Source organism: Dermacentor silvarum, chromosome 8 (genome assembly GCF_013339745.2).
Source record: "Dermacentor silvarum isolate Dsil-2018 chromosome 8, BIME_Dsil_1.4, whole genome shotgun sequence".
In the NCBI taxonomy this organism is placed as follows: Eukaryota; Metazoa; Arthropoda; class Arachnida; order Ixodida; family Ixodidae; genus Dermacentor; species Dermacentor silvarum.
This window is the reverse complement of record NC_051161.1, coordinates 178,072,216-178,099,633: the sequence shown is the minus strand read 5'-3', so window position 1 is coordinate 178,099,633 and position 27,418 is coordinate 178,072,216. Positions and strand designations below refer to the sequence as shown.

General features: G+C 51.2%; 1 protein-coding gene across 4 annotated transcripts in view; it reads left to right on the top strand.

Annotated features, from left to right (window-relative positions):
- Positions 1-27,418, top strand: part of LOC119462597 (solute carrier family 41 member 1) — a 540,896-nt gene that overhangs the window by 509,063 nt on the left and 4,415 nt on the right. Inside the window, exon 8 of one of the 4 annotated variants that reach the window (XM_049672771.1) lies at positions 7,881-8,029. The exons of the other annotated variants lie outside the window; for them this stretch is intronic. Coding sequence (XP_049528728.1) covers positions 7,881-8,029 — 149 coding nt within the window. The remainder of the gene's footprint in view (positions 1-7,880; positions 8,030-27,418) is intronic. 4 annotated transcript variants of the gene reach the window in all.

Genomic DNA, 27,418 nt, shown 5'->3' with positions numbered 1-27,418 from the left:
AGCGACGTAAGAGTTTCTCGCTAAGTCCCTCGGCGTATCGGAGTCCAGACCCAAACACGGTCTCCGGGCTGGTACTCGACGTAGCGTCGTCGAAGATTGTAGAGTCGGCTGTCGGTCTCTGCTGGTTCTTGATGCGCAGGCGGCGAGCTGTCGACCTTCTTCGCCACGCTGCAAATAGGTGCAACGTCGAGATTTTCTTCGTCGGAGACATCCGGTAGCATGGCGTCAAGCGTCGTTGCCGGTTTCCCCGTAGACCAGGTTGAATGGCGCCATGTGCGTCGTTTCTTGCATGGCCGTGTTGTATGCGAAGGTCACGTACGGAAGGATGGCATCCCACGTCGTGTTCGACGTCGACGTACATTGCCAGCATGTCGGCGATGGTCTTATTTAGGCGCTCGGTGAGGCCATTCGTCTGCGGGTGGTAGGCGGTGGTCCGGCGATGGCTTGTCTGGCTGTAGCGCAGGATGGCTTGAGTTAGTTCAGCCGTGAAGGCCGTACCTCTGTCGGTGATGAGGACTTCTGGGGCACCGTGGCGCAGGAGGATGTTTCAACGAGCTACCTCGGCGGCACTGCCTTTGGGCAAGGCTTTTGTTTCTGCGCGGCGTAACGGGTGAGGTAGTCCGTAGCTACGACGATCCATTTATTCCCGGACGTCGACGTCGGAAAAGGCCCCAGTAAGTCCATCCCGATCGCTGGAACGGTCGGCGAGGTGGCTCGATCGCTGTAGAAGTCCGGCTGGCTTGTCGGGCGGTTTTTTGCGCGCTGGACAGTCTCGGCATTCCTCACGTAATGGGCGACGTCGGCAGAGAGGCGAGGCCAGTATTATTTTTCTTGTATTCTAGCGAGGCGTGCGGGAAAACGGAGGTGTCCAGCCGTTGGGATCGTCATGGAGAGCTTGCAGAACCTCTGGACGCAATGCTGAAGGGTACACGAGGAGGTAGTTGGCTCGGAGGGGCAAGAAGTCTTCTTTAGGAGAATGTCGTTTTGCAAGAAAAACGACGCAATCTTCGCCTGAACACCTTCGGCACAATGACGGTCTTGCCTTCCAGGTAGTCTACAAGGCTCCTTAGTTCGGGGTCGGCTCGCTGTTGTTCGGCGAATTCATCGGCACTGATGGGTCCCAAGAAATTGTCGTCATCCTGGTCGTCTTGTGGCGGTGGTTCTACGGGGGCACGAGACAAGCAGTCGGCATCAGAGGGCTTTCGCCCGGACTTGTAAACGACTGTGATGTCGAACTGTGTTCGCCGCTATCGTTGTGCTTTGAGTGTAGCTTGCTTTTGTGGGCACAGGTTTTGCCCAATAAACAACCAGTTTCGTCATACAGCGTTTTACGACTGTTTACCGTCACTACTACGTGACATCTGGTGCGAGAGGTACTGGGATCTACCCAGCACCTCCACCGGATGTCACCTAGTAGTGACGGTAAAGAAAACAGTCGTAAAACTGTGTATGACGAAAACTGGTTGTTTATTGGGCGAACCTGTGCCCACAAAAGCAAGCTACACTCAAAGCACATAAACCCCCTATATAAAAAGTAGCGCCATCCACTTCCCTCCTCCTCCGTTCCACTATCGCGCTCGGCGCGACCAGCGCGATCGAGGCGCGATATCGACAGTGGCGCCGCCTGCGTCGGGCCTGCCGTGGCAGACGACAGCTACGCGCTACCAGAGGAAATCCGAGGAAAACTTCGATCGCGCCCTGCGGAGAAGTTTTTGAGGGGCGATTTTGCTTCGCCAGTCAGTAACTGGTCTTAATAATGCCGTTTCGGAAGTAGCAACGCAACGATGCGAGACGGCGCAAATATCAAGTGTGCAGCAAGCGTTTGCGCACGCCGGATGGTAAACAAAAAAGCTTTTTGCCCTCGCCTTGTCGGTTGCGGCAACTTAAGGCGCAGCAGCATGCCATCACAACGAAGTTCTTGTCCCTAACACGTTTGATCCGTTTGTGCGTACAGCACTTTCGTCGCACAGGCCCGAGAATGGCAGTCGGAGCGCGCTGGAAAGAAAAAAATATACAAAAGCGCAACGCGAGCTTCCACGTGACACGGATTGGCCAATGGGGGAGCGGAGGAGGCTGGGGCGACAGGAGGCGGCAAGGAGGAAACGCCGGGGTGAGCGCGGTGGCGGCAAGATCTAAGAATGGCGCTACTTTTTATATATAGGTGCTTTAAAAGCACAACGATAGCGGCGAACACATTCGGCGATCGTCGAAAATCTGATCAGCGGCGAGACGCGTCGGCTTTTATACCTGAGTCATCGAAGGTTCCAGATTAATCCCTGATGCCCGCGTGTCTTCCAGAAAGTTCTAGACAATTTACGTCTGTCACACAATCAGATAACATAAGCGTCGGTGAAAACAGGCAACGAAAAGAAGCATCGATAACGTTCTAGAAACTTCCGATACAGGCGCGTCCTGCGCCGAGCGATAACGTTTAACATTTGTTAGCCGTTGGAAAGCGGCCACCGGTGAAAGATAAACATGTATACGTGTCAATACGGCGCGCCCAGTACTTTTCTTCTCTCGATTTAAAAAGCGGGTAGTGGCAAATCGAGGTAGACGAACGCGACCGCGAGAAAACAGTCTTTGTGACTCCAGATGGGCTCTATGAATTTCGAGTGCTTCCTTTTGGCTTGTGTTCAGCCCCGGCTACTTTCCAGCGATTGATGGACACTGTCCTTACTGGACTGAAGTGGCAGGCCTGTCTTATGTACCTGGATGATGTGGTCATCTTCTCTGAAACGTTCGAGCAGCATCTTCACCACCTACGGAGTGTGCTAGAAGCCATCTGATCGGCAGACCTCACACTTAAGCCCGAAAAGTGCCACGTTGGTTACGAAGAGCTCAAGTTCCTCGGGCATGTAGTAAGCGCCAAAGGGGTCCGACCCGATCCAGACAAGCTTTCCGCTGTGGCCGCGTTTCCAGCTCCTGCCAATAAGAAGGCCGTCCGGCGCTTCCTGGGTTTGTGCGCCTACTATCGCCGGTTTATTAAAGGCTTCTCGAAGATAGCGGAACCCCTGACTCGCCTTACAAGGAACGATACGCCATTTGTGTGGCATAATGAGCAACAGGCGGCTTGTGCTGAATTACGACAGCGCCAGCAGTCAGCACCCGTTCTTGCATATTTTGATACTGATACTGAGGTGCATACCGACGCCAGTAGCATTGGCCTTGGCGCAGTGCTCGTCCAGCTCCAATATGGAGTGGAAAGAGTTATAGCGTATGCCAGCCGCTCCCTGTCCCGTGCCGAGGCGAATTATTCGACTACGGAGAAAGAGTGCCTCGCGGTCGTGTGGGTGATAATCAAGTTTCGACCCTATCTCTATGGTCGTCCCTTCAAAGTAGTGACGGACCACCATGCCCTCTGTTGGTTGGCAAGCATGCGCGACCCTTCAGGACGACTGGCACGGTGGAGCTTACGGCTACAGGAATTTGACATCACCATCGTTTATAAGTCTGGCCGTAAGCATGAAGACGCTGACACGCTGTCCCGCGCACCCATTGATCCTGCCAGTCAGGAAACAAAGGATGATGACGGTTTCCTGGGCGTCATTAGTTCGTCGGACTTGAGCAGACGGCAGCGTGACGACGCTGAGATTCGACCGATCATCGATCATTTAGAGGGCCGCGACACAACCATACCACGCCTTCTGTCTGCGAGACAACGTGCTCTATAAGAAGAATCCTCGTTCGACCAGCCGTGCTTACTTCCTGGTGGTTCCAAGGGACATGCGCGACGACGTCCTCTTCGCTTGCCATGACGAACCGACATCTGGTCATTTAGGCTTTTCACGAACACTCGCTAGAGTAAGCGAAATGTACTATTGGCCCGGGCTTTCGGCAAGCATCAAACAGTAGGTTAAAGCCTGTCGTGAATGCCAGCGCCGCAAATCACCATCCGTTAAACCGGCTGGCTTACTCCAGCCAATTGAAACACCTCACACGCCTTTCGACCAAGTCGGCATGGACATTCTCGGACCGTTTCCTCTGTCTGCCGACGGCAACAAATGGGTGATCGTCGGGACGGATTACTTAACACGCTATGCTGAAACGCAGGCGATCCCACGAGCCACGGCCTCAGAGGTAGCGCAATTCCTCATGCGCCACATCGTCTTGCGTCACGGTGCTCCCTCCACTGTAATAACAGACAGAGGGACAGCATTCACAGCGCAGCTTATGGACGAAGTTTTTGAATTAAGCAACACCAGGCATCGCAAGACGACCGCGTACCATCCGCAGACCAACGGACTTACCGAGCGACTGAATAAGACGGTCACAGACATGCTCGCACTGTACATCGACGTCCAACACAAAACATGGGATCGGATCTTGCCTTACGTGACCTTCGCGTATAACACCGCCGTTCAAGAGACGACGCGCTTCACGCCCTTTCGCCTTCTCAACGGTCGCGAAGTCCAGACGGTGCTGGGCGCTATGCTGCCGTGTCAAGACGCTCACCTATTGACAACTGACGCCGAGGAATTTTCAGAGCGTGCTGAGGAAGCTCGGCAGCTCGCGCGGCTGCATATCGACCAGCAGCAGCAGGCAGACGCACGACGCTACAACATCCGCCACAGGGACGTGTCCTACAACCCCGGGGACCAAGTTTGGGTGTGGACCCCCGTTCGTCGTCGTGGCCTCAGTGAAAAGCTGCTCAGCCGGTATTTCGGTCCGTATAGAGTGCTCCGCCGCGTCAGTGACGTAAACTACGAAGTTGTTCCGGACACAACATCGCAGACACGGAGTAGGACACAAAGACAACCGAGCTCAGACATAGTTCATGTTGTGCGCATGAAGCCGTACAGTGCGCGTCTGTAACTTTTGTTTTGTTTTCGTTTTTTTTTCTCTCATTCCCTTCTTTGTTTCTACTTTTCATTTATCTTCGGGAGCTTGTTTCTTCGTTCATTGACTTTGTCGGCGTGGCGTTTACTTTTTTTGTGTACTTTCGCTTTGCCTGCCTTCTTCGTTATCTTCTACGCCTATTTCTTTTTAGCATCGAGGCGATGCTTTTGTTCGGAAGGAGGGATATTGCCACCTGTAGGTAGTGGGTCCAACCCAAGAGAATAAAGAACACCGTGCGCCCTTTGTTCCCTGCTAGAGCCAGCCCCGACGGTCGCGTCTTCCAAGAGCCAGCTGCTCTACGGTTATTAAACCTTCAGGACTACTTCTCGAGGCTCGTGACAATATTATGCGCTCGCCTGAGTCAGTGGCGAAATCCAAAGCCATTAACCCTTTGTTTGGCGTGGGCCAGCGTATAACGTGTACGTTCACCACAACGCAGCCCGTTTCGTCAGCGTCGCCCAGACGGCGACAGTGCTCGACACCGACGGTGGCGGGCAGACAAGCGTCCCAAATCGGGAGTGGGCATCCTTTGGTGTTGCCCCGAGGCAGCCCCTTTCATCAGCGTCGCCCAGACGGCCACAGCGCCCGGCACCAGCCATGACGAGTTGACCGGATTGAGGCGAGAGGCCTACTTCGAGGAATTGCTACCGCGGGAGCGACAACGATCTCGGTTTTCCAGACGACCTCGCAGTGGCAGCAAATGCGAGGGCAAGGAGGCAACAGTAGAGGTGGAGTTCGTTGAACAATGCAACCCCTCTGATTGGCCGCATCAAGGTCAGCAGATTCCCCCGTCGAGTCTCCTAGGGAAGACGAAGGGATTAAAATTGGAGACCGGGGGTGCAGTAGTAGTGATGTTGACGTGACCCGATATGAACTGAGACGTTGAATATGCTCCTGATGGAGTTGGCTTCCCTACCAGGGGCCAGTGTACATAATGAAAATTAAACCAGTTTCCTATTTCCTACTACTGGATGTATTCATCGATGGGCATAGTGGATTCCTTCCCCAAACGCCAAGTCGAGCCGCAACACCTTCCACCCCCCTCGACAGGGATTTTTCGGCACGTGGATTTTGTTAGGCCGCTGCGGCGAGCAAAGCACCTCTCACCTTTTTATTAGACGCGAAGCTCGCTAACGCAACCGCCGCCGTTGTGCAAGCGAGCTAATCGCTTCCTGCCCACCCCCAATTTTGCCCCTTCAGAGAACAGAAGGTCGTTTGAATAAGCGGGGCCGATACTGGCCCTACCGTTGACCATATGGTCGCTACTGGCCACCATACCTGTGGCCAGTGCCGAAAGGTCTTTCTCTGCTCTACGCCGTTGAAGATGCGTTCTCAAATGAGCGAAGGGCGCTTAACTGGACTGGCATTGTTACATACTCATAGGGACATTGCCATTGACCTGACAAAAGTAATTCAGCGCTTCGCAACCGAAGATAGCGGACAACGGACGTTAGAGTTTGTTATGTCTTGCATAGGTTGGATCTTTGCAAGGTTAGTTGCCGAAAATGCCAACCCTATTACCCTAATGCTTTCATAACAAACCTGTGAACCTTGTTATCTCAAATGGACATCTTTGTTGTATAAATATTGTGTTGCCGTTTTATGTATTGCGTTTCGATTCTTCATCATTTTACCTTAGTCGCCGAACCTTCCCCCCACCTCACCCCAAGTTCAGCCGGGCGCAGGCTACCACCCTGCGTCTGCTACAAACAAATACGTACCCTTCACCCGCCCGCCTCCACCTTATATTCCCTGAAGTTTACAATCTGCCGGTGCTGTGGCACTCACCCGGCTACGCTTCCGCATATGCTGTGGGAGTGCCCAGCACAGTACACACACATTAACACCATGACCCTCTCGTCGAGGTTGCGTGAGGCTCTGCGGAGCTCCGCCCTCGACGACCAAACCTGGGCGACCCAGCACGCCCGTGAGGCGGCGGCGAGGCAAGCCCTCGACGTCCCCTCATGGGAGCCATCTTAAAGTGCCGCAATTAATGTGTATTCCTCCTCCTCGATTCTTCGGTTTCCGTTGGTTGGTTTCGCGTGTTCCGATGTAGATGTATGTCTATTTTTAACAGCGGAGCTGTTTAAGTCGGGCGTAATGCGTTTACTGAATCCAAAAATGTGCGCCAATCCTGGCGGTAGTGCAGAAAGGGTCCAAGCACAATGGCACATACCCCTGTGAACTAGCGAAGCTGAGCCTGGCTAAGTCTAGCTAAGCATGGTTGGGACTACTTAAGTTTAGCCAGTCATCAATAGGTAATTCATAGCCATTCAATAGCTAATCGATAAATAATCAATAAATTCCGGAAAATGCTGGGGATGACCTGGTATTCCTTATCCTAGCCCAAATACGTGGCCAATATCTTGCGATAGACAATGGATAGCCAAGCAATAGCTAATCGATAATCAATCAATAATAACTAAATTTTGGGAAATGCTGGGGATGACTTGGTAGTGCCGATAGGCTAGCCCGAATACGTGGACAATACCTTTCGATAGCCAATCGATTGCTTTAGTAGACGATATTGCAGCAGTTTTGCAACATATATGTATAATATTTTAATTTTGTTCTCCCAGAGCTTACTTGTTCGCCATGACTCATGAGTGTTCCCTATAGGCAAAGCTCGGCAGGGCTTTTAGGGTAAATGAAGAAATCGCCGCACTTTCCTGGTTAATGCTGCTTCTATAACTTTTCTAATTTCTCCTTCTGTTCATATTTGTAGCCGATATTATCCAGATTCCTGTATAAAATTTGTTTTAGTTATTAGTGCTATTACAAGGTTTGACCATGCCCACCAGCGTCAATAAATTCTTTTCGAACTGGTCACACGGTTGTGTTGTCTGCAAGATGTTGATGAAAAAGGCACTAAGGGATGCAACTGAGAACACATTATGGTTACAGACGTCTGGTTAGTGGCTTTGTATGCGAGACCATAGTACAACTGCAGTGACCGTGCCAGAGAACCGTTGTGTAGGTGTTTGTTGGACCTCACGTGATCGGAGCTTGTCACCGCGAACTGCGTTGTTGCACCCCCACAGATCGGCAAGCACGGGTGTCTCAGCTCCTGCTGCTGCTCTCCGTCCCGGGCCACGTGCTGTTCGTGCTGCTCATCTTCGCGATCAGCGACGCCCACGTCCGCCTCACCGTGGGGCTGGTGTTCACCTACCTGGTCGCCTCCTTCGTGCTGGTGCGTATGCGGGCCCGAATGAATCTTCATTTGCTACTTTAAAATGGACGAGGGTGACGAAAAAGCCGCCAAGAAGGCTGCTTGAAAAAACTCTCAGCCCCTTTTACAACATACGACACGAGGCAGGGCATAAAGAACAAGAATAAAAGTGACAATCAAGGCGTAAATAAAGGTGCGGCGAGGATAAACACCACATGAATGCTTAAATTTGTCAGTTGCGTACGTTTGACACGTCAATGTAAAAACTAAACAAGATGTCAACTTAAGACATTTAGTTATTGCACTCAAAATATAGACGTAAAGGAATTACTTGGTACCTACAAAATCCTACAATGATACCTACAATGGCGAGCCCCGAAGTGGCACTTCTTCAGGTTGAGTTGAAGGCTGGCGTTGCTAAGACACTGGAGAATCGTGCGCAGATGGGCGAGATGTGTAGCGAAATCGGGGGCGAGCACGACGACGTCATCTAGATAGCACAGACCATTTTATACCAAATAAAATGCTGTCCATCATTCGCTCGAATGTTGCAGGCGCATTGCAAAGTCCAAATGGCATGACTGCGAATTCGTACAGGCCATCCGGTGTGACGAACGCTGTCTTTGGACGATCACACTCGGCCATCGGGACTTGCCTAGTAACTATAACGCAAGTCGAGTGAAGAGAATTTGGCGCCTTGTAGACAATCGAGGGCATCGTCTATGCGGGGAAGAGGGTAAATATATTTTCTAGTAATTTTGTTGAGACGCCGGCAATCCATACAGAACCTAATGAAACCGTCTTTTTTAACAGCGGAGCTGTTTAAGCTCTTGGTTAGGCCGCGTTGTGCGAACAAAAACTGTGGGCCGATCCTGGAGGCAGTGCAGAAAGGGTCCAAGCGCATTGGCACATACCCCTGTGATTTAGCGAAACTGTTTAAGCTCAAGGGTGGTCCGTTGAGTGTACGCCGCAAAACCTCCACCTGGCGATTACGTCACCATGCATCGCCTAGCAACGCTTCACCCCAGCTGCGCCGACCACGCCGAGCCTCGCCACAGCTGCCGAACCTTGACGTCATCGCGCGCGCCACATCATTTCACCTTAGCTTTGCCGAGCCATGACGTCACCGCGCAGACAGGGAGCTCAGCCGTAACGTCACTGCGCCGACCCTCGGGATATATAGTTCCGCGTCGCCGCCGCGGTGACACCGAAGCCCCGCCGTCTCCGCGCCAAGCACATCACCGCGAAGATGGGGCGGCCGAAGCAGAGGAAGCGCGGCGCGAAAGCCGCCGCGCCGATACCCGAGAGCGAGTGGGCTGTTGTGTCTGGCGGTCCTTCGGGACAAAGGAGGCCTCATCGGCAGACGGGAAGCTATCAAGTGGTCTTCACGCTTGTCGGTCCTCGCGGCCGAGGAGTGTCACCTGGGACTGATGGATGAGCAGTTAGTCTCCAGGCTGCCTCATGCGTCGCTAAACGGCAACGTCGCCCTTTGGTGCGGTTTCGTGAATTACCAGCGACGCCCGAACTACGACGAGGCCCGGCGCCGACTGCGACAACCTGGAGCCCCTTTCGAGACAGCCACCGCCCTCCCTGGAAAAGGTGGCTTCCGCTAACTGACCGCTACGGAGAGGCGACTCTTGAAAGGGGACAGTGTGGCTCCCACGGGCAATCCCGTGGGAGCCACAGCAACGTTCGGTTCCCAAGGTATAAATAAGACCGTCGCCTAAATAAGACCATCGGCCAAAATAAGACCATCGCCGACATGCTAGCAATGTACGTCTACGTCGAACACAAGACGTGGGATGCCATCCTTCCGTACGTGACCTTCGCATACAACACGGCCATGCGAGAAATGACGCACATGGCGCCGTTCAACCTGGTCTACGGAAGGAAACCGGCAACGACGCTTGACGCCATGCTACCGGATGTCTCGGACGAAGAAAATCTCGACGTTGCCACCTATTTGCAGCGTGCCGAAGAAGGTCGACAGCTCGCCCGCCTGCGCATCAAGAACCAGCAGAGAACCGACAGCCGACACTACAATCTTCGACGACGCTACGTCGAGTACCAGCCCGGAGACCTTGTTTGGGTCTGGACTCCGATACGCCGACGAGGACTTAGCGAGAAACTCTTACGTCGCTATTTCGGACCATATAAGATCATCCGACGTATTGGCGCACTGGACTATGAGGTCGTGCCGGACGGTATTTAATTCGCAATCACAGCGGCGCCGCACACGACCTGAAGTCATCCACGTGGTGCGTCTTAAGCCTTTCTACGCCCGCTGACGAACTTAGATCCTTTGCTGCTTTGTTATTATTGTCCCTTTCTGTACGCGTGGTTTTGTTTTCGCTTTCGTGTTTGTAGCATCGGGACGATGCTTTTTAAGGGGGACACGTATACATGTTTATCTTCCACCGGTGGCCGCTTTCCACCGGCTAACAAATGTTAAACGTTATCGCTCGGCGCAGGACGCGCCTGTATCGGAAGTTTCTAGAACGTTATCGATGCTTCTTTCCGTTGCCTGTTTTCACCGACGCTTATGTTATCTGATTGTATGACCGACGCGAATTGTCTAGAACTTTCTGGAAGACACGCGGGCATCAGGGATTAATCTGGAACCTTCGATGACTCAGGTATAAAAGCCGACGCGTTTCGCCGCTGATCAGTTTTTCGACGATCGCCGACTGTGTTCGCCGCTATCGTTGTGCTTTGAGTGTAGCTTGCTTTTGTGGGCACAGGTTCGCCCAATAAACAACCAGTTTCGTCATGCACAGTTTTACGACTGTTTTCTTTACCGTCACTACTGCGTGACAATAGTATTGTTTGTCGCTGCAGTCTCTCGCGAGTTTTAACTCGACTCGGTTCTTGCTCGTTGAAGCACCGTCCACAGAAGCTCCATAGTTAGGATATTTGTGATATCGATTGGACATGCAGTTTTATGAAAATTATTCCCTTACACCCACACGTGCGCGCAATGACGTAAGGTGTGCCTATATAGAACGACACACAAGAAAGTAAACGTGGAGGAGAAAATTTATTCATTATATTCTTGTGACAGAGGGTGTATGGGGACAGAACTAGTCACGCGACTTTAAAAGGATGCAAAGCAAGTGTGGTGGCACACGTCCAAGTTTTGTAAAACGCAAAAAGAAAAACGCACACGTGTGCAAGGGAAATAGGACCAAGCGCTGCTCACAGCTGAGAAAATTTACCCGAATAATGGCTGTGGAGCAACCCCTAACTGTGGAATTGTGCGAAAGTAATAACGAAGCCCCAAACTTGTGTCAATGCTAACCGATAAGCAGAAAGCCGGATGGGCCAGCGCTTGCTAGCGCTGGGGCGGAGAAGTAGCAGACGACGCAGAGCACGCGCCGCCTAAATGAGTCTATGCGCATGCTCCGTGTTTCGAAATCTCGCCAGCAGTTAGCGCTCCGCGGACCGCTGGCCATGCGCTCGCGTATTCCCTCTAAGAGTGGACCGAGCTGTACATCGCCAAATACAGACAGTTCCACCTGAGCGTGAGCGCAGCCTATAACGGCGTCATGGCGTGATAAGAAATTCCACCCAAGGACCACATCATGTGAACACGAAGTCAACACAGCAAACTCATTGCTGTACAGTACGTCGCCAATAACGACTTTAGTCGTGCATGCTGCAACCGGATGGATTCGCGGTGCGGTACTGAGGGAAATTGCTGTAGGTGGTGTTGTCACTTTACGAAGAGAGCGGCAAAGTTTCCGACTAATTACGGATATAGTGGCACCAGTTTCGACGAGTGCAAGAGTTGGTACACCTTCAACAAGCACTTGCACAACATTGGCGGGGGACAAGCGAGGACTTACACAGGTCGACGATGGCGCAGCTCGTGCCTCCGGAGCTGCGGCAGTCCGTCTCAGCGGTGGGTCGGCGACGCATAGGTGACAAAGAACGGCTGCGTGGTGAGAGTGAGTGAAGGGAAGCGAAGTCAGCGTCATGTTGGGGGGTCTCGTGCGTACACTTGAGGTGGCGTGTCTTGGCAGTGTAGTGCTGGGGCCGGAAAGAATAGTCGCGGTATCTGATGACGACGGCATTGGGATGACATGACGATGATGGTGACTACGATGGCGTGACGACGACGATAATTGGATCCGAGAATCGTAATCCGTAATTGGAGATCGCAGGGAGAGGCCTTCGTCCTGCAGTGGATAGGCTAATGATCGGAGAATCGAACGACTGAGCTTGTATGGCAACGGTGGCCTCAGATGGCGTTACGATGACTGTATGACGAGAATCGGATGAGGGCCACGACGACAACGATGGTGTGAGATGGCTGTATGACGACAAGGGCGGGACGAAAATCGGATGACGGAATGACTGCATGACGACGCCGCAATGTCGACAGCGGCGCCGTAATCACAACTGAATGACGACAGTGGCGTCGATGGAACGGGCACAAAGCGTTGGTCTCGTGGAGGGCCTTATTAGTGGAAGCACCTCTCTCGCTGCCAACAGTGTGAAGCTGAGCAACGAGCTGAGAAAAGTTGACGCTTTCAAACGACACGTATTCACTGATGCTCTCATCGTCCTTTCGATAATTGCGATACTTCCTAATAGAAAACTTGAGCGCAGCTGTTTAGGCGTTTTCAATTCTCGATATATTGTGACAAAGAATTTGATTCTCAACGACAGGGTCCTCTCGGCGGCGGCGCTCGTTAAGCGGCAGATGAAGCATTTCCACCGGTTGCCTCACTCATTGTACAGAAAGAAAGCGGAGCGCATTCTTTAAAGGTGCATTCACACGACTGGTCGGACGAGGAATTTTCGCAAAGGATGGCGTATCACGTGACGCGCGCGTCAGCAAAACGTGCCGCCTTCGCCTAGTCTGGCCTCCTCCGTTCACGGCCCGGATTGAAAATGCTCGCCGGTATTTCCATCCGTCCGTTTGGCGGTCGTCTGACGTCAATTAAGCGTAGTCAGCATCAAATCTGTCAACACTGAACAGATTGGCGTGGCTACGGTGGCCTGTTGTCGGCTTGAAGCCACGTGTGTTGTTGTGCAGCAGTGACCGCACGTGCTTTTGCTGTGGTGCAGCGAGAAAGGCGAGTCATGGTTGCGCGCGCATTTCTATTTACTCAGACCGCGCAGCCTGCGTGACCTCAATATGAGTGAGGTGAACAAGAAAACGCTAAGTGACGAGGCAATCGTCATTTTTTTTTTTTTTTTTGCTCTTGTTGAGAGATTCACAGCGCTATGGAATATAGAGCACGCCGCGCATGCAAACGCGCAGCTGCTAATACGCGTTGGAGTCGAGAGTAAGCACGCGGATTTCGCAAACGGTGCTCCGGCTGTGGGAATGCGACATAACTCGGCTGCGCCGGATTCAAGAGATCACGTGACTGTTTGGCCGCAGAGCAGGCGGGATTTTGCCCTCGCGTGTGTATCCATACACACGCGAGGGCGAAATCCCGCCTGCTCCGCGGCCAAACAGTCACATGATCTCTTGAATTATTAAGGTGGATACACACGCGAGGGCAAAATCCCGCCTGCTCTGCGGCCAAACAGTCACGTGATCTCTTGAATCCGGCGCAGCCGAGTTATGTCGCATTCCCACAGCCGGAGCACCGTTTGCTAAATCCGCGTGCTTACTCTCGACTCCAACGCTTATTAGCAGCTGCGCGTTTGCATGCGCGGCGTGCTCTATATTCCATAGCGCTGTGAATCTCTCAACAAGAGCAAAAAAAATGACGATTGCCTCGTCACTAGCGTTTTCTTGTGCACCTCACTCATGTCGACTTCACGCAGGCTGCGCGATCAGAGTAAATAGCAATGCGCGCGCAACCATGACTCGCCTTTCTCGCTGCACCACAGCAAAAGCACGTGCGGTCACTGCTGCACAACAACACACGTGGCTTCAAGCCGACAACACGCCACCGTAGCCACGCCAATCTGTCCAGTGTTGACAGATTTGATGCTGACTACGCTTAATTGACGTCAGACGACCGCCAAACGGACGGATGGAAATACCGGCGAGCATTTTCAATCCGGGCCGTGAACGGAGGAGGCAGGACTAGGCGAAGGCGGCACGTTTTGCTGACGCGCGCGTCACATGATACGCCATCCTTTGCGAAAATTCCTCGTCCGACCGGTCGTGTGAATGCAAGGTAGCGGCGGTGCAGGCGAAGTAGCGCATGCGCGGGAAGTCCGAAGCCCACGCTAGCGCTTTGTTTCCGCGCTCGCCGCATGCCTGGTCGCCGCCGGCATTCCGCTTTCCTCCTCACCCTCTCGCCATATTCTCCTCCGCTTTCCCTTCGCTCTCTCAGTCCCCCGCGGCGCTCCGTGCTCGCTTTTTCATCTTTTTGTTATGCTCGTTCGCTCGGTTACGCCGACGCATCTCGACGCTCAACGCAGTAACGGGAGCCTAAAATGAATGAAATAATGGCACCAGCATGTCACAATGTGGTCCTGCACCACGCAAAGATGCACCGGGCAGCATGTATACAGGGTGTCCCTGCAGCTATCACGCAGCACGATTAAAAACACCGCTTATCCACGAAGTGAATGATGATGAGTGGGCGAAGCAACGGCCGGGGGATCTTTCGGGCAAAACGCTGGAAGCGTTCTCCGGAAGCCGGAAGCTGGCTTCCGGTTCCAGCTTCCGGAAAACGCAGCGTGGCGTACATATACTATATATATATATCAGAATCAGTTTTTATTTTCCTCAAGGAAAAACGGACCCCAGACAAAAAGCTGCTCATTGAGCAGCTTGACGAGGCCTGGGGCCCTACAGGCAGCGGCAACAGTGGCAAATCAGTAGTGTTTGTCGTACACCCGTACGAGAAAAAAAAGCAATGTGAGAAAAGCAATAAAAGCAAACAGTAATATGACAACAGCAGCAACACAATAAAAATAAAAAGAAAGAAAGAGGAAAAAAAAAGAAACCGTTCGCACCAAGCTGCGAAAAAAACATGGTATATATATACATACAGGTATGTATCCACACATGTATAAAAGAAAGGTCTGCACGCACACACACACACACAGACACACACATATATATATATATATATATATATATACATACATATACCTACATACACAGATATACACACGCACATGGCATATATATACACCACTCAAGTGCACACATGTATAGCTTCAGGTTAGATATTTTATGAAGAATGCCAAAGTGGGAAAGTGAAATTAGACAATTGCCTGCAAGTTCCTTCCAAATAAATCGACATGAAACGTACGCCGAATGTAATCTTCATCTTATGAATCTGCTATCAATTAGGCAATTGTGTTTAAAAAGTGTTCCATTAAAGCACGTCTATTTACTGCGGGGCCATCAATTAAGGTTGTATTTGCGTTCAGGGTGTAAGGGATTACATACTTTAACATTTGTTGACCGTAATTCGTTCGAGTTTTGGGAAGACACCACTTTTCTAATTGTCGAGTGTTGGCTGCCGGTACGCGTTCTTTGAGCGCTGACATTGCGATAAGGAAGTTAGTACGAAGCGTAGCTTTAGTAGTAAATAAAGAAACAATCATGTGCGGTAGCATCATAGTGACGGGAAGAGTGTTTAACCGAATAAAAAGCGGTTTAGAGTGTGCGCAGTACTCTTCGTCTGCAACGATACCAATCGCTTTCTTTTGCAGGATCACAATTCTGTTTATGTTAGTCTGTGATGCCGTGCCCCAAACAAGATGACAATAGGCAATGTGTGATTGAAATAATGAAACATATATGTGTTTTTTAATGTGTACTGGAAGAATTCTACGACACAGGGAAAGTGCTCCAACAGCTTTTGACAAACTTAGGGCTACGTAGTTAGTGTGCTCAGTCCATCGAAGGTGCTCATCAAATATAACACCCAGTGTTTTATGGTGGCTGACGACCTCAATAATATTATTGCCTAGGTTAATTGTTAGGTTCGTCCCTATGTGACGATTTATTGCGCGGAAAATAACAGCTTTTGACTTAGTTGTATTTATTTTGAGATTGTTTAGTTTGGACCAATTTAAGAGGCTGTTTAAGGTATTGTTTGCTTTTGAAATTATTTCTGTATCCGAGTGACCAGAGATAAAAAGGGAAGCGTCGTCGGCATAAATTACAAAATCAGCGTCTGTCGAGATTGTTACCACGTCGTTTATGTAAACATTGAAAAGAAAAGGTCCTAATATACTGCCTTGAGGGACGCCGCATTTCAGATAACGTTTGGATGAAGAAAAAGTTGTCGCAGTTTCACCTGAAAGGCGAAGCATCAATTGCGATAGCAAACTTGTAGAGAGCTATACGGAGTAATGATATTAGCTTTATCAGCTGTATAAACTTGGACATGCAGCAGCATCGGCAACACGCATAACTGTTGTCGACGCCATCGGCGTTTTGCCCGCGTTCGCTCAAAATGCGTGCGGCGTTGGTGACTGTTGCCGGAGCCTCTGATATAAATAGGCACTTGGTGCCGCAGCTAAACGTCGCCTCCCTTCCCTCCCCCTCCCCCTCCCCCACGGCCTCTCGCGCGTCGGAAGAAGGCGCGTTTGCTCTACATATATGGTGATTGTAAAGGAGAAAAGAGACGCCTACTTCTGCAGCCCTTAAGCGAGCACGGCGCAGAACGCGCGTTTGTTCTCTGCCGTGCGTTCACTCCCCGTGAAAGACGCGCCCCTCGCGTCCTTTCACTCGCACATACAGCGTTCGGCGCGCGGCGCCGATTTCATCTCCAAATGACGTCATACGGAACCTCACGGCGACGGCGACGGCGACAGCGACGGCGACAGCGACGGCGACGGCGACGGCAGAAATCTGCTTTTGAGTGTCCATATAATTGCTATCGCAATAAAAACCGTCTATGTTCACTATTTGTTCACGGTCTTTAAGATATGAACTAAAAATTTGCAGTGTCCTTCCCCTGACTCCGTACTTGCTTAACTTATCTAAGAGAATATTATGGTCTAGACAATCGAAAGCCTTACTAAAATCCAGAAAGATTCCTACTGTTAAGAGTTTGTTTTCAATATTCTCTAAAATAATTTCTTTTTGGACTAATAAAGCTGATTCTGTACAAAAACCTTTACGGAATCCGAATTGAGATTGTGATATTAACTGATTAGCATCAAAGAAGTTCTGCAAACGTTTTAGCAAATTGTTTTCTAGTACTTTCGAAAAAAGGGGTAGAATATAGATGGGGCGATAATTACTCACGACGTTTTTCGAGCCTGACTTGAAAATGACTGTAACCTTGGCCAGTTTCATTCTCACAGGGAAAACACATGATTCTAGTGAAAGGTTAATGATATGACACAGAGGTAGTGCAAGAAAGTCAGCAACAAACTTTACTGGCTTAATTGTGAGGCCTTCTACATCAGAGCTGGAATTATTTCTTAAGGACATGAGAACGGTAAAAACTTCTGAGGGATCTGTAGGGCTAAGAAACACAGAGCTGGTTGTTTTACTTGAAATAACAGAACACGCATCTTCGTTATATTTTGCTGTTGCTTGCTCGGTAAAGAAGTTATTAAAGCAATCGGCTAGTGGTACGCCTGATATTGGTGACCCGTCAATAATCAATTCGCCAATGTCGTTCGATACGTTTTTATTTCTAATTACCTTATTTATTGCGCGCCAAATTAGCTTTGGATTATGCTGGCTTCCAGCGAAAATTTCCGAGTAATAGTCACGCTTGGCTTTGCGCAAGTCGTTATTTAATTTATTCCTAAACTGCTTAAACTCAATGTAATCATTAGGATTTCTGGTTACCAAAAAACTGTGGTACAGGCGGTCTTTTTTTTAATCCTTCTTCAAAGACAAGGTGAAACCCATGGTTTCTTAATTTTTTTTCTTTGATGATTGTCTCGTTATTAATGCGAAACTTAAGTCATAGAGCACGTTAAATTTATCTATGAACGCATTATAAGCCTCATCCACTGAACGATAGTTGAGGCATTGTGTCCATGGTGTCTCACTAATCAGTCGCCTGAATGATTGTAGTTTGGTATCAGTAATTGCCCGAAAGGTTACCGGTCTGCTTCGAACTGGTACAGGTTGACGCATTTCTATTGTAATAAAAATAGGACAATGATCGCGTAGATCACAAGACAGTGTACCCGAAGATTTTACCACGATATCTATGTTAACAATAAACAAGTCAAGAATGCTCGATGAAGAGACCGTGATTCTCGTTGGAGATGTAATGGTGTTGGTGAACCCATTGGATTCAATGATCGCAATAAATTCTGCTGAATCAGCGTTCACTTCGTTTACATTAATATTAAAGTCACCGCCGAGCAATAGGGTATAATTATTTTGTGAACAGTAATTAAGAAAAGCATTCAAAAATTTGAAAAATGTGTTATGGTTTCCACCAGGGGGCCTGTAAATTACAGCAAGAATGTAAGTATTGTGTTGTAGCACGAGAGCTTCGTAGTTACTGGTTATAACTGTGAATTCTGTAATGATAGTACAGTTCAAAGAAGGCCTAACATAAATAGCTACTCCTCCTCCGCGGGAAGGCCTATTTAGAAAAAAGGTGGCATACGATGGTAATTTGAGTAGTTCTGCTTCATGCTGACACCACGTTTCGGTGAATAACAAGCAATCAAAGGTCACCCTAAGATTACCTAACAATCTTTCAATCTGATCGTGCTTATTTTTCATTGAACGAATATATATATATATATATATATATATAAGTTCGGGCATTAATATCTCGAAACTGGTGTCATCCCGAGAATTCGTTTCAAGTGTATCCGCCTTGCGAACTCCCCGGCTACAATTTGTAAATTGCAATATGGGCCATCAGGTAATTAGTTAAAACGTAATTAGTGATTTTTTGGTAATTAGTTGATTATGCATTTCAATTTCTTGTGGAAGTAATGTCCGCCTCTTCGAGTAGACCAGTTCATTAACTAGAATTGATCTATCTGCCACAGGTAACCTTAAATAAATTTGGAAAGTGTTCGCTGAAACACCCTGTGTATCCCAGCGAAGAAGAGAGACGCTAGTGGATTCAGCGCTACTGGCTCTAAACACTAGTGGGTCGAGCGCTCTCGCTCAGCAACGGCTCTCGTGCTGGCAAGCTGTGACTGCCCTGCCCGTCGACGTTTCACTGCTCCGAGCTCTTCCAAATAAACACCTGTAGAATTGGTGGATGTGCTGGGTAACTTCCTCACGGACGAACGCCTTCATTTCTGCGAGCAAAGCTGTCTGGTCCGACATGGCAGCCAAACCAGCGAGGTGTTCGTCCGGCGGTAGAGATCGACGGGTCAGTGATCGCTGCCTGCGGAGTTCTTCGTAGCTCTGGCACAGTGTGATAATTTCGGCCACAGAGCGAGGACTTTTGGCCAGCAAGATATTATAGGCGTCCTCTTCTATGCCCTTCAGGATGTTGCGAATTCCATCAGACTCCGCCATGGTCGAATCGATTTTCCTGCATAGGTCCAAGACATCTTCAATATAACTGGTGAATGTTTCTCCTGGCTGTTGAGCTCGTTCTCGCAAACGCTGCTCGGCACGCAGCTTGCGAACATCAGGGCGACCAAATACATCGGCGAGGGAAGTCTCAAATTTGGACCATGTCTGGAACTCTCCTTCATGGTTGTTATACCACAGGTTGACCACTCCAGCGAGGTAGAAGAGAACATGGCTGAGTTTGGCCGCTTCGTCCCACTTGTTATGGGCGCTTACCCTGTCGCACGCCGTGAGCCATTCGTCCACGTCAGTGTCGTCCGCTCCAGTGCTGTCGAGGCGAGGCACCCCGGGACACGCAGTGGGTGCAGGAGGCGTCTTGGGGCATGGTAGGGTGCGGGACCGGAGTTCCAGGATTATTGTCAAATAAACACATTCAGAATATATATATATATATATATATATATATATATATATATATACTGTACATGTGTACAGTGAGTGAGTGAGTGAGTGAAATAACTTTTATTACAGGTCCGGCGAGGACGCGAACTCGTCGCGCACCCGGCTAGTCCCACGTCGGGACCGGCAGGTCTAGCCCACCAGCCCGGTCGCGGGCACACCGGACAGCCAGGATTTGCTTGTCTAGAGCGGGGCTACGCAGAAGCGAGTCCCACTCATCCTTGCTGAACTTGGGGTATCTCGACCCGCACTCCCAGAGCATGTGTGCTAGAGTGGAGGTCTGCCCACAGGATGGGCAGGCGTCGTCGCGATATACGTCAGGGTAAACTTCGTGCAGAACGGCCAGACACGGATATGTGCCGGTCTGTAAAAGTCTAAGCGAAACAGCTTGCGCCCTATTCAATTTGGGGTGAGGGGGTGGAAAGACCCTTCTGGACATGTAGAAAAATTTTGTCACCTCGTTGTGAGTAGCGGGAGCATCCCTGTGGCCGTAGGGGGGAGGGGTGTCGGCTCTCCTTACAGAGGAAGCGCGGTCGGTGAGGTCGCGCGCAGCCTCGTGAGCGGGAAACCAGTGAATCGAATGATGCGTGAGAGCATCCGGATTGGAGACGCTAAGAAGACGAGCAGCCTGCTCGGCGATGCGACCCTTCTGAAAAGCCCTAACTGCCGTTTTGGAATCGCTGTAGATCTCAGACCCACGACCGTCTAGCAGGGCGAGGGCGATGGCGGCTTGCTCGGCGACTTCGGGGTCTGAAGTGCGAATTGAAGCGCTATTGGAAAGCTTGCCGCTGGAGTCGACCACGACGATGGCAAAGGTCTTTCCATCGCTGTACTCCGCGGCGTCGACGAAGCGTGCTCTGATGCCTTGTTGATAGATCTGTTTCAGAATTGCTACTGCTCTCGCCTTGCGTCTGCCCTCGTTGTGGACGGGATGGACGTTTCGAGGCACGGGGGCCACTTCGAACTTGTCTCGAATGCACCTAGGGATCGGGGTACTGACCCTCGAAGATACCACAGGAGGGTAACCCAGCACTTCGAGGATGCGTTTACCTGCCGCTGTGGTGGTCAGGCGAGCGAGTTGCGCGCGTTCTTGGGCTTCGGCAATCTCCTCGGCGGTGTTGTGTACCCCCAGCTTGAGGAGATCTTCGGTATGGGTCCTAATGGGTAGCCCGAGAGCCCTTTTGACTACTTTGCGGATGAGAGCATTGAGCTTGTCTCGCTCCGCTCTGAGCCAGTTGTGCATAGAAATCGTGTAAGTGAAGTGGCATAATACGAAGGCGTTGATAAGGGTGAGGAGATTGGCTTCCTTCATGCCTCTGTGCCTGTTTGCGATTCTGCGAACGAGGCGGAAGGCGTTGTCCGTCTTTGCAATGATCTTGCGGAGAGCCGTTCCGTTCCCGCCGTTGAATTCGACAAACATGCCCAGGACCCGAATGACGTCGACCCTGGGTATCACCCCTCCATCACAAGTGTGAAGACAGATGTTGCTTTCGGAGACTGGCTTCCAATCGTTCGGTCTTCTTCCCTTCTCTTTTCTGTAAAGCAGAAGCTCCGACTTGGCGGGGGAGCACCGAAGTCCGGTGGGACGGAGATACTCCTCGATCACGTCGATCGCCTCCTGCATGGCTTCTTCGACTCTGCCCTCGCATCCCCCGGCGCACCAGATGGTAATGTCGTCAGCGTAGATGGTGTGCTTGACGTCCTCAACGCATGCCAACCTCTCGGAAAGACCAATCATACAGATGTTAAATAGTGTGGGGGAGATTACGGCGCCCTGAGGAGTGCCCCGTGCTCCGAGGGGCACATCTTCGGAGCGGAAGTCTCCAATGCGAAGATTGGCCTTCCTGTCCGTTAAAAAAGAGCTTACGTAGCTGTGGAATCTGGAACCGAGACCTAGGTCTGAAATGGTCTTGACGATAAAGGCGTGGAGCACGTTGTCGAAAGCCTTCTCGAGGTCCAGACCGAGCAGAGCCTTGACGTCTCTAGAACGGCCGTCCACGATCTGATGCTTGATTAGTTTCATTGCATCCTGCGTCGAGAGTCCGGCGCGGAACCCGATCATGTTGTACGTGTAAACGTCGTTGTCTTCGAGGTACCCGTTGAGTCTGTTGAGGACGACGCGCTCCATGACCTTGGAGAAATCGGCCTCAGGTTCTCGATGTTCGGGGCCTTGCCGGGCTTGGGAATCAGCACCGTGCAGGCCGACTTCCATTCTGCAGGAACCACGCCGCTCTTCCAGGACTCGTTGATCTTCTCGGTGAGAAAGACAATCGACGGGTCGTCGAGGTTTCTCAACATTCTGTTGGTGACTCCGTCCGGACCCGGCGCAGACTTGCGGTTGAGCGAGAAGATGGCCTGTCTGACCTCGGCAACGGAGAAGTCTTCGTCCAGCTCGGGGCGAGGAGGGCCTCGGTAGTCAGGGAGTTGGGTCGCCGGATCCCCGTCGCGCCGGATGGGCAGGTACTTCTGAATGAGCTTGGAGACGAGTACATCAACCGTGTGAGACCTGGTGGCTTCGTGAAGGGCCCGGGCCAACGTATGCTTCTGATTTGACTTGGAGCCGCTTTCGTCGAGAAGGTGCTTCAGCATACCCCAGGACTTGCCATTGCGCATCTGTCCGTCAATGGATTCGCAGAGCTCGTCCCACTGCTGCTGGCATAACGCTTTGCAGTGGTCATCGATGACCTTGTTGAGCTCCGAGATTTTCTTTCGGAGTCTGCGATTGAGCCTTTGACCCTTCCATCGACGGAGCAGGGCGTTTTTGGCCTCGATGAGATGGGCGAGTCTGCTGTCCATTCGCTCGACGTCGAGATCAGTTTCCACTTTCTTGGTGGCCGCGGAAGCGTCGTTGCGGATGCATTCGCACCATTCTTTGAGGCTGGTGGTTTCCCTGGCTCTCCCGGGTTCTTCCCGAATGTTGCGAAAATGGTCCCAATCGACGAATGTGAATTCTCTGACCCTACTCCGAGCCACCTTGAAGTGGGTCTCGAGAATGTAGTGGTCACTGCCAAACTCCATGGCGGTGTTCTCCCAGCCCACGTCCTCGACGTTCTTGACGAAGGCGAGGTCGGGTGTCGTGTCCCGGGTGACGGAGTTGCCGATACGCGTGGGAAAAGCTTTGTCCGTGACCAGAGTGAGGTCCATCTCGTTGGCGTCTTGCCACAGGTTGCGCCCCTTGGTAGTGTCGTAGATGTAACCCCAGAGGCCGTACGGGGCGTTGAAGTCGCCGACGACGACCAAGGGTCGTGGGCCGACCAGGTCGGTCGCTTTCTTGAGGATGGTCTTGAACTGTTGGCGCGAGTCCCTGGGGTTGCTATAGATATTGAGAACGAAGACACTGTTTCTGCGCTGATTCCGCTGCGGCGCGTCGAGCAGGATCTCAACCATGACATATTCGATTCTATCGCTCCCCAGCTTGAGGTCGTGGGTGAGATGAGTAAGCCTTTTATCGATCAAGGTACAAATGCCTCGCCCCCCAGGCCGGCCCGACACGGCCCTGTAGCCCTGGAGCGAGGCAGCGGAGACTAATGTTTCCTGAAGAGCAATGACCTGAGGTTTGCTCACCAAAGACCTGAAAAACTGCTGCAGCGGGGCTTTCTTGTTAGAATACCCCCTGCAGTTCCATTGCCAAATGCGAAAACTCTCTTTTGATCTATCCATTATTGGGCTGACCGGACGGACAACCACCTAATGGGGCAGTTAGGGCTGCGCAAAGAATGGGACCTTCTGTCGGAGCGGTGGTGGGATACTTAAGTCTAGCTTCCCTCAGCAGCGGTTGAACGACGGTGGCGGATGAAGCCATTCGCGCTTCAATGGCGTCGATGCGATCTGCGAGAGCTCCGAGGCCCCTTTTGGGGTCCCCGAGCGCAACCTGAATTTGGCGAACGCTGTCGGTGAGGAAAGTAACGCTAGGGGCGACCTGTTTGAGGCTGTCTGCCAGCGCAGTGAGAGTTTGCTTAATCTCGCTGACTTCTGCGGACAACACTCCCGATTCGCATGTTTGATTTACGACTGCCCTGCGTTTTGAGGACGTTGCAGTACCGTCTACCGGAGCTGGGATTGGAGTCTCGGAGGCCCTGACTGCCGCATCGTTACCCGACGCATTCGAAACAAGTTTCTTTATCTCCGCCATTTCGTTAACTAGCCTATTGATCGTATCCTTGAGGTCGTCGTTCTCTTTGCGTAAGCGAATGACTTCCGAGTCCCTAGCTTGCTCTGGGGGCGGGTCGTTACGAGGTGCCGGAGCGGCCCCCGTATTGGCGCCGGGCTTGGGACGCACCAGATCGGCCCAAACGAGGGTCGGTTGCCTCCCGCAGCCTGTGGAGGCGGACTGAGGTCCGGATGATGGCTGGGCTCTGGAACCTTGGCGGCCCCTGGAACCGGATCTGGACCTAGATTTGTATCGGACCCGGGATCCCGACCTGGACCTGGAGACGGTGCGGCTCCTGGTGCGTCCACGAGACCATGTGTACAGTATATACAGCACTTATATAGCCCTTGTGCACCGCAGCGCCCCTAGCTACGGACGAGAGAGAGAGCGTGCGTCGGGAACGACAGAGAAAGAAACAGAGCACAGCTGCGCCTCTAGCGGGAGCGGCGAGTACTAGCGTGGCTACGACGGCGCGACAAGGGACAAGGCTCGACCCTAAGGAGCTTCGCCCCTAAAAATAAAAAGAGGAACGGCGTTACGCGAAGAAAACCTATAGTCGGGTACAACTTTAGAAGACAGGAGGAGGCCCCGCCCAGTTGACCGAAGCGCAGCAGCCAATTCCTCCGCGACTCAAGAAATAGTCCCGCTCAAAAAGATGTGACTGCTTCTAAAACGCGTACTTGTCGGCATAAATAAGATTTGTGCATCTTGACGAGTGGTTTGGTAAAACTATCATGATGGAAATGCTACCGCACATGCCGGATCGCGAGAGAAAAATAACTCCGTGCCTTCTACAACGCTGTGCGTCGTCTGCTACAGAGCAAGATCGACGGCACCGGGCGTAGTAGTCGCTGGCTTAATAGCATAAGATTCATATATACTTTTTGTGTGTTTGCACAACCTTATTTTCTTTATGTGTTGGGTTTATTTTTAATTAATATTTTTTTTCTTTTTTTTCGCGGTTGCGAACCTGCGATCTCGTGAGTTCGCGCACGATCGCGCGCGGCATTCCGTGCCAGTTTTCAGCCATGGAGCCCAGCGAGGTGACATCGGAACGCGATCCTTTGTTGCCGAACGAGCCTTGTGTCGCCTCGATGACCACACCACCAAGGAGCCTCGGCAAGAACAAGAGCGGCCACATCCTGAACAGCGATTCACGCAACATGATCTTCCACTGCTACACGTTTTGGCGTAACAGGCAGCCTGAACGCAGCGTGGAGGACACGAGCAAGTTTGTCGCCGACATGCTCGGTGTCAGCGAAAGGACTGTGTTCAGGGTGAGGGAGGAAGTTAAAGCTTCGCATTTTTCGGGTGGCCACGGCCGCTGAATGCAAGCGCACACGTGGGGTGGCAAACTGACGACACCCTCGCGAAAGCGCCCACGCAATGCGGAGAAGAGAAGACGCAGCGCAAAGTTTGACAGCTTCACGTTGTGCGCGCTGAGGTCATGTGTGCACGATTTCTTTCGCCGCAACGAGATACCGACGGTCGAGAAGATAACTACCGAGTTTCCCCATCACTAAGACGGTGTACTGTGCGTCGCCTGCTTGCCGAGATCGGCTTCAAGCACGAAAAGAGAAGCCGCAACTCGCTGCTTATCGACCGGGATGACATCACCATTTGGCGGAATCGCTACCTCCGTGACGTGGAGCGCTACCGGGCGGAAGGCCGAAAGATCTTCTACCTGGACGAGACATGGGTGACGGCGGGACACACTCGGTCGATCGTGTGGACAGACACCGTGGTGCAGAAGCGCGGACGCCTGTTCGCTCGAGCAAATGGCCTGACGACGGGTCTAAAACAACCTTCTGGGAAAGGTCAGCGCCTGATCGTGACGCACATCGGCAGCGAGGATGGTTTCGTCGACGGCTGCTTGGATGTATTCAGAGGCCAAAAGACAGGCGACTACCACGAAGAAATGGATGGCAATCGCTTTGAGGGCTGGTTAAATTATGTTCTGCAGAAGTTGCCAGCTGGTAGCGTCATTGTTTCATACAATGCACCTTACCATAGCCGGCGAGAAGAGAAATTGCCGATGACGGCCTGGAAGAAGGAAAAGATACAGGAGTGGCTCACAAGCAAGAACATCACCTACGGCGAAAGGATGATAAAGAAGCAGCTGCTTGAGCTGGTGGCATCTGTAAAGTCACGCTTTCTGAGCTACATCGTAGACAACACAGCTATAAGGGCCGGTTGCATTGTACTCAGGCTCCCGCCGTACCACTGCGAATTTAATTCCATTGAGCTTGTGTGGACCAAGGTCAAAAATGGCATCGCTGCGGACAACAGAGACTTCAAGCTGTGCACGGTTGACGTCATCTTGAGGGAGAAAATCAAGCAGGTAACGGCGGAAGACTGGAGGAAGAGCATTAAGCATCTGATGGACTTGGAGGCAAAGTTCAGACTTTACACGTCTGGGAGTGAGCACATTCAACCCATCATCATCCAGCTGGGTGAAGATAACACTGAAGAAAGCGACTCCGACTGCGAGCTGTCTGGCATTTAGCCACTCTACGAAGCATAAAGGCTTCTTATTAATAAAAGAACAGCCCTTATTAGGGCTATCAAAATTTTGCCGGTGGGTTCGCAACAGCCAACCATCAATTCCGTGACCTCTCAAATAAACAGTTCCATTTATGGCATATTCCTTATAAGAGAAGCTCAATTCTGATAAGAAACGTCCTGCACACATTGTGCTCGATTTAAGAAGTCGCATAGAAACACATTTAAATGCTGGCATATCTGAATTGAAACACTATTGTTAACCCTGATTATCGTTGGCGGGCTCAAAATGCTCATTCGGGCAGCCACCGTCGAGTTTGACACGCCCCATAGTGAAACAGCAGTAGTCACGAGCACGCTTTATGGTTCTGTTAGTAGTCTGCACTGCAAATCACAGTCATGTCATAGCGAGTGGTGGTGAAATAGCAGCAGACAACACGAAACCGACAGCCACTATCAGCAGCTTGAATGCCAAAGCACAATCATGTGGTTGCATTGTTTATTTTGTTATCTGGCTCACACAAGTAATGCGAATAAGACAACAAATATAAGACATCATTAGCTAAGTGAGGCCCAAAATGCTCATTCAGGCAGCCACCGTCGAGTTTGACGCGCCCCATAGTGAAATAGCAATAGTCAGAGCACGCTTTATGGTTCTGTTAGCAGTCTGCACTGCAAATCACAGTCATGTCATAGCGAGTGGTGGTGAAATAGCAGCAGACAACACGAAACCGACAGCCACTATCAGCAGCTTGAATGCCAAAGCACATTCATGTGGTTGCATTGTTTATTTTGTTATCTGGCTCACACAAGTAATGCGAATAAGAGAACAAATATAAGACACCATTAGCTAAGTGAGGCCCAAAATGCTCATTCAGGCAGCCACCGTCGAGTTTGACGCGCCCCATAG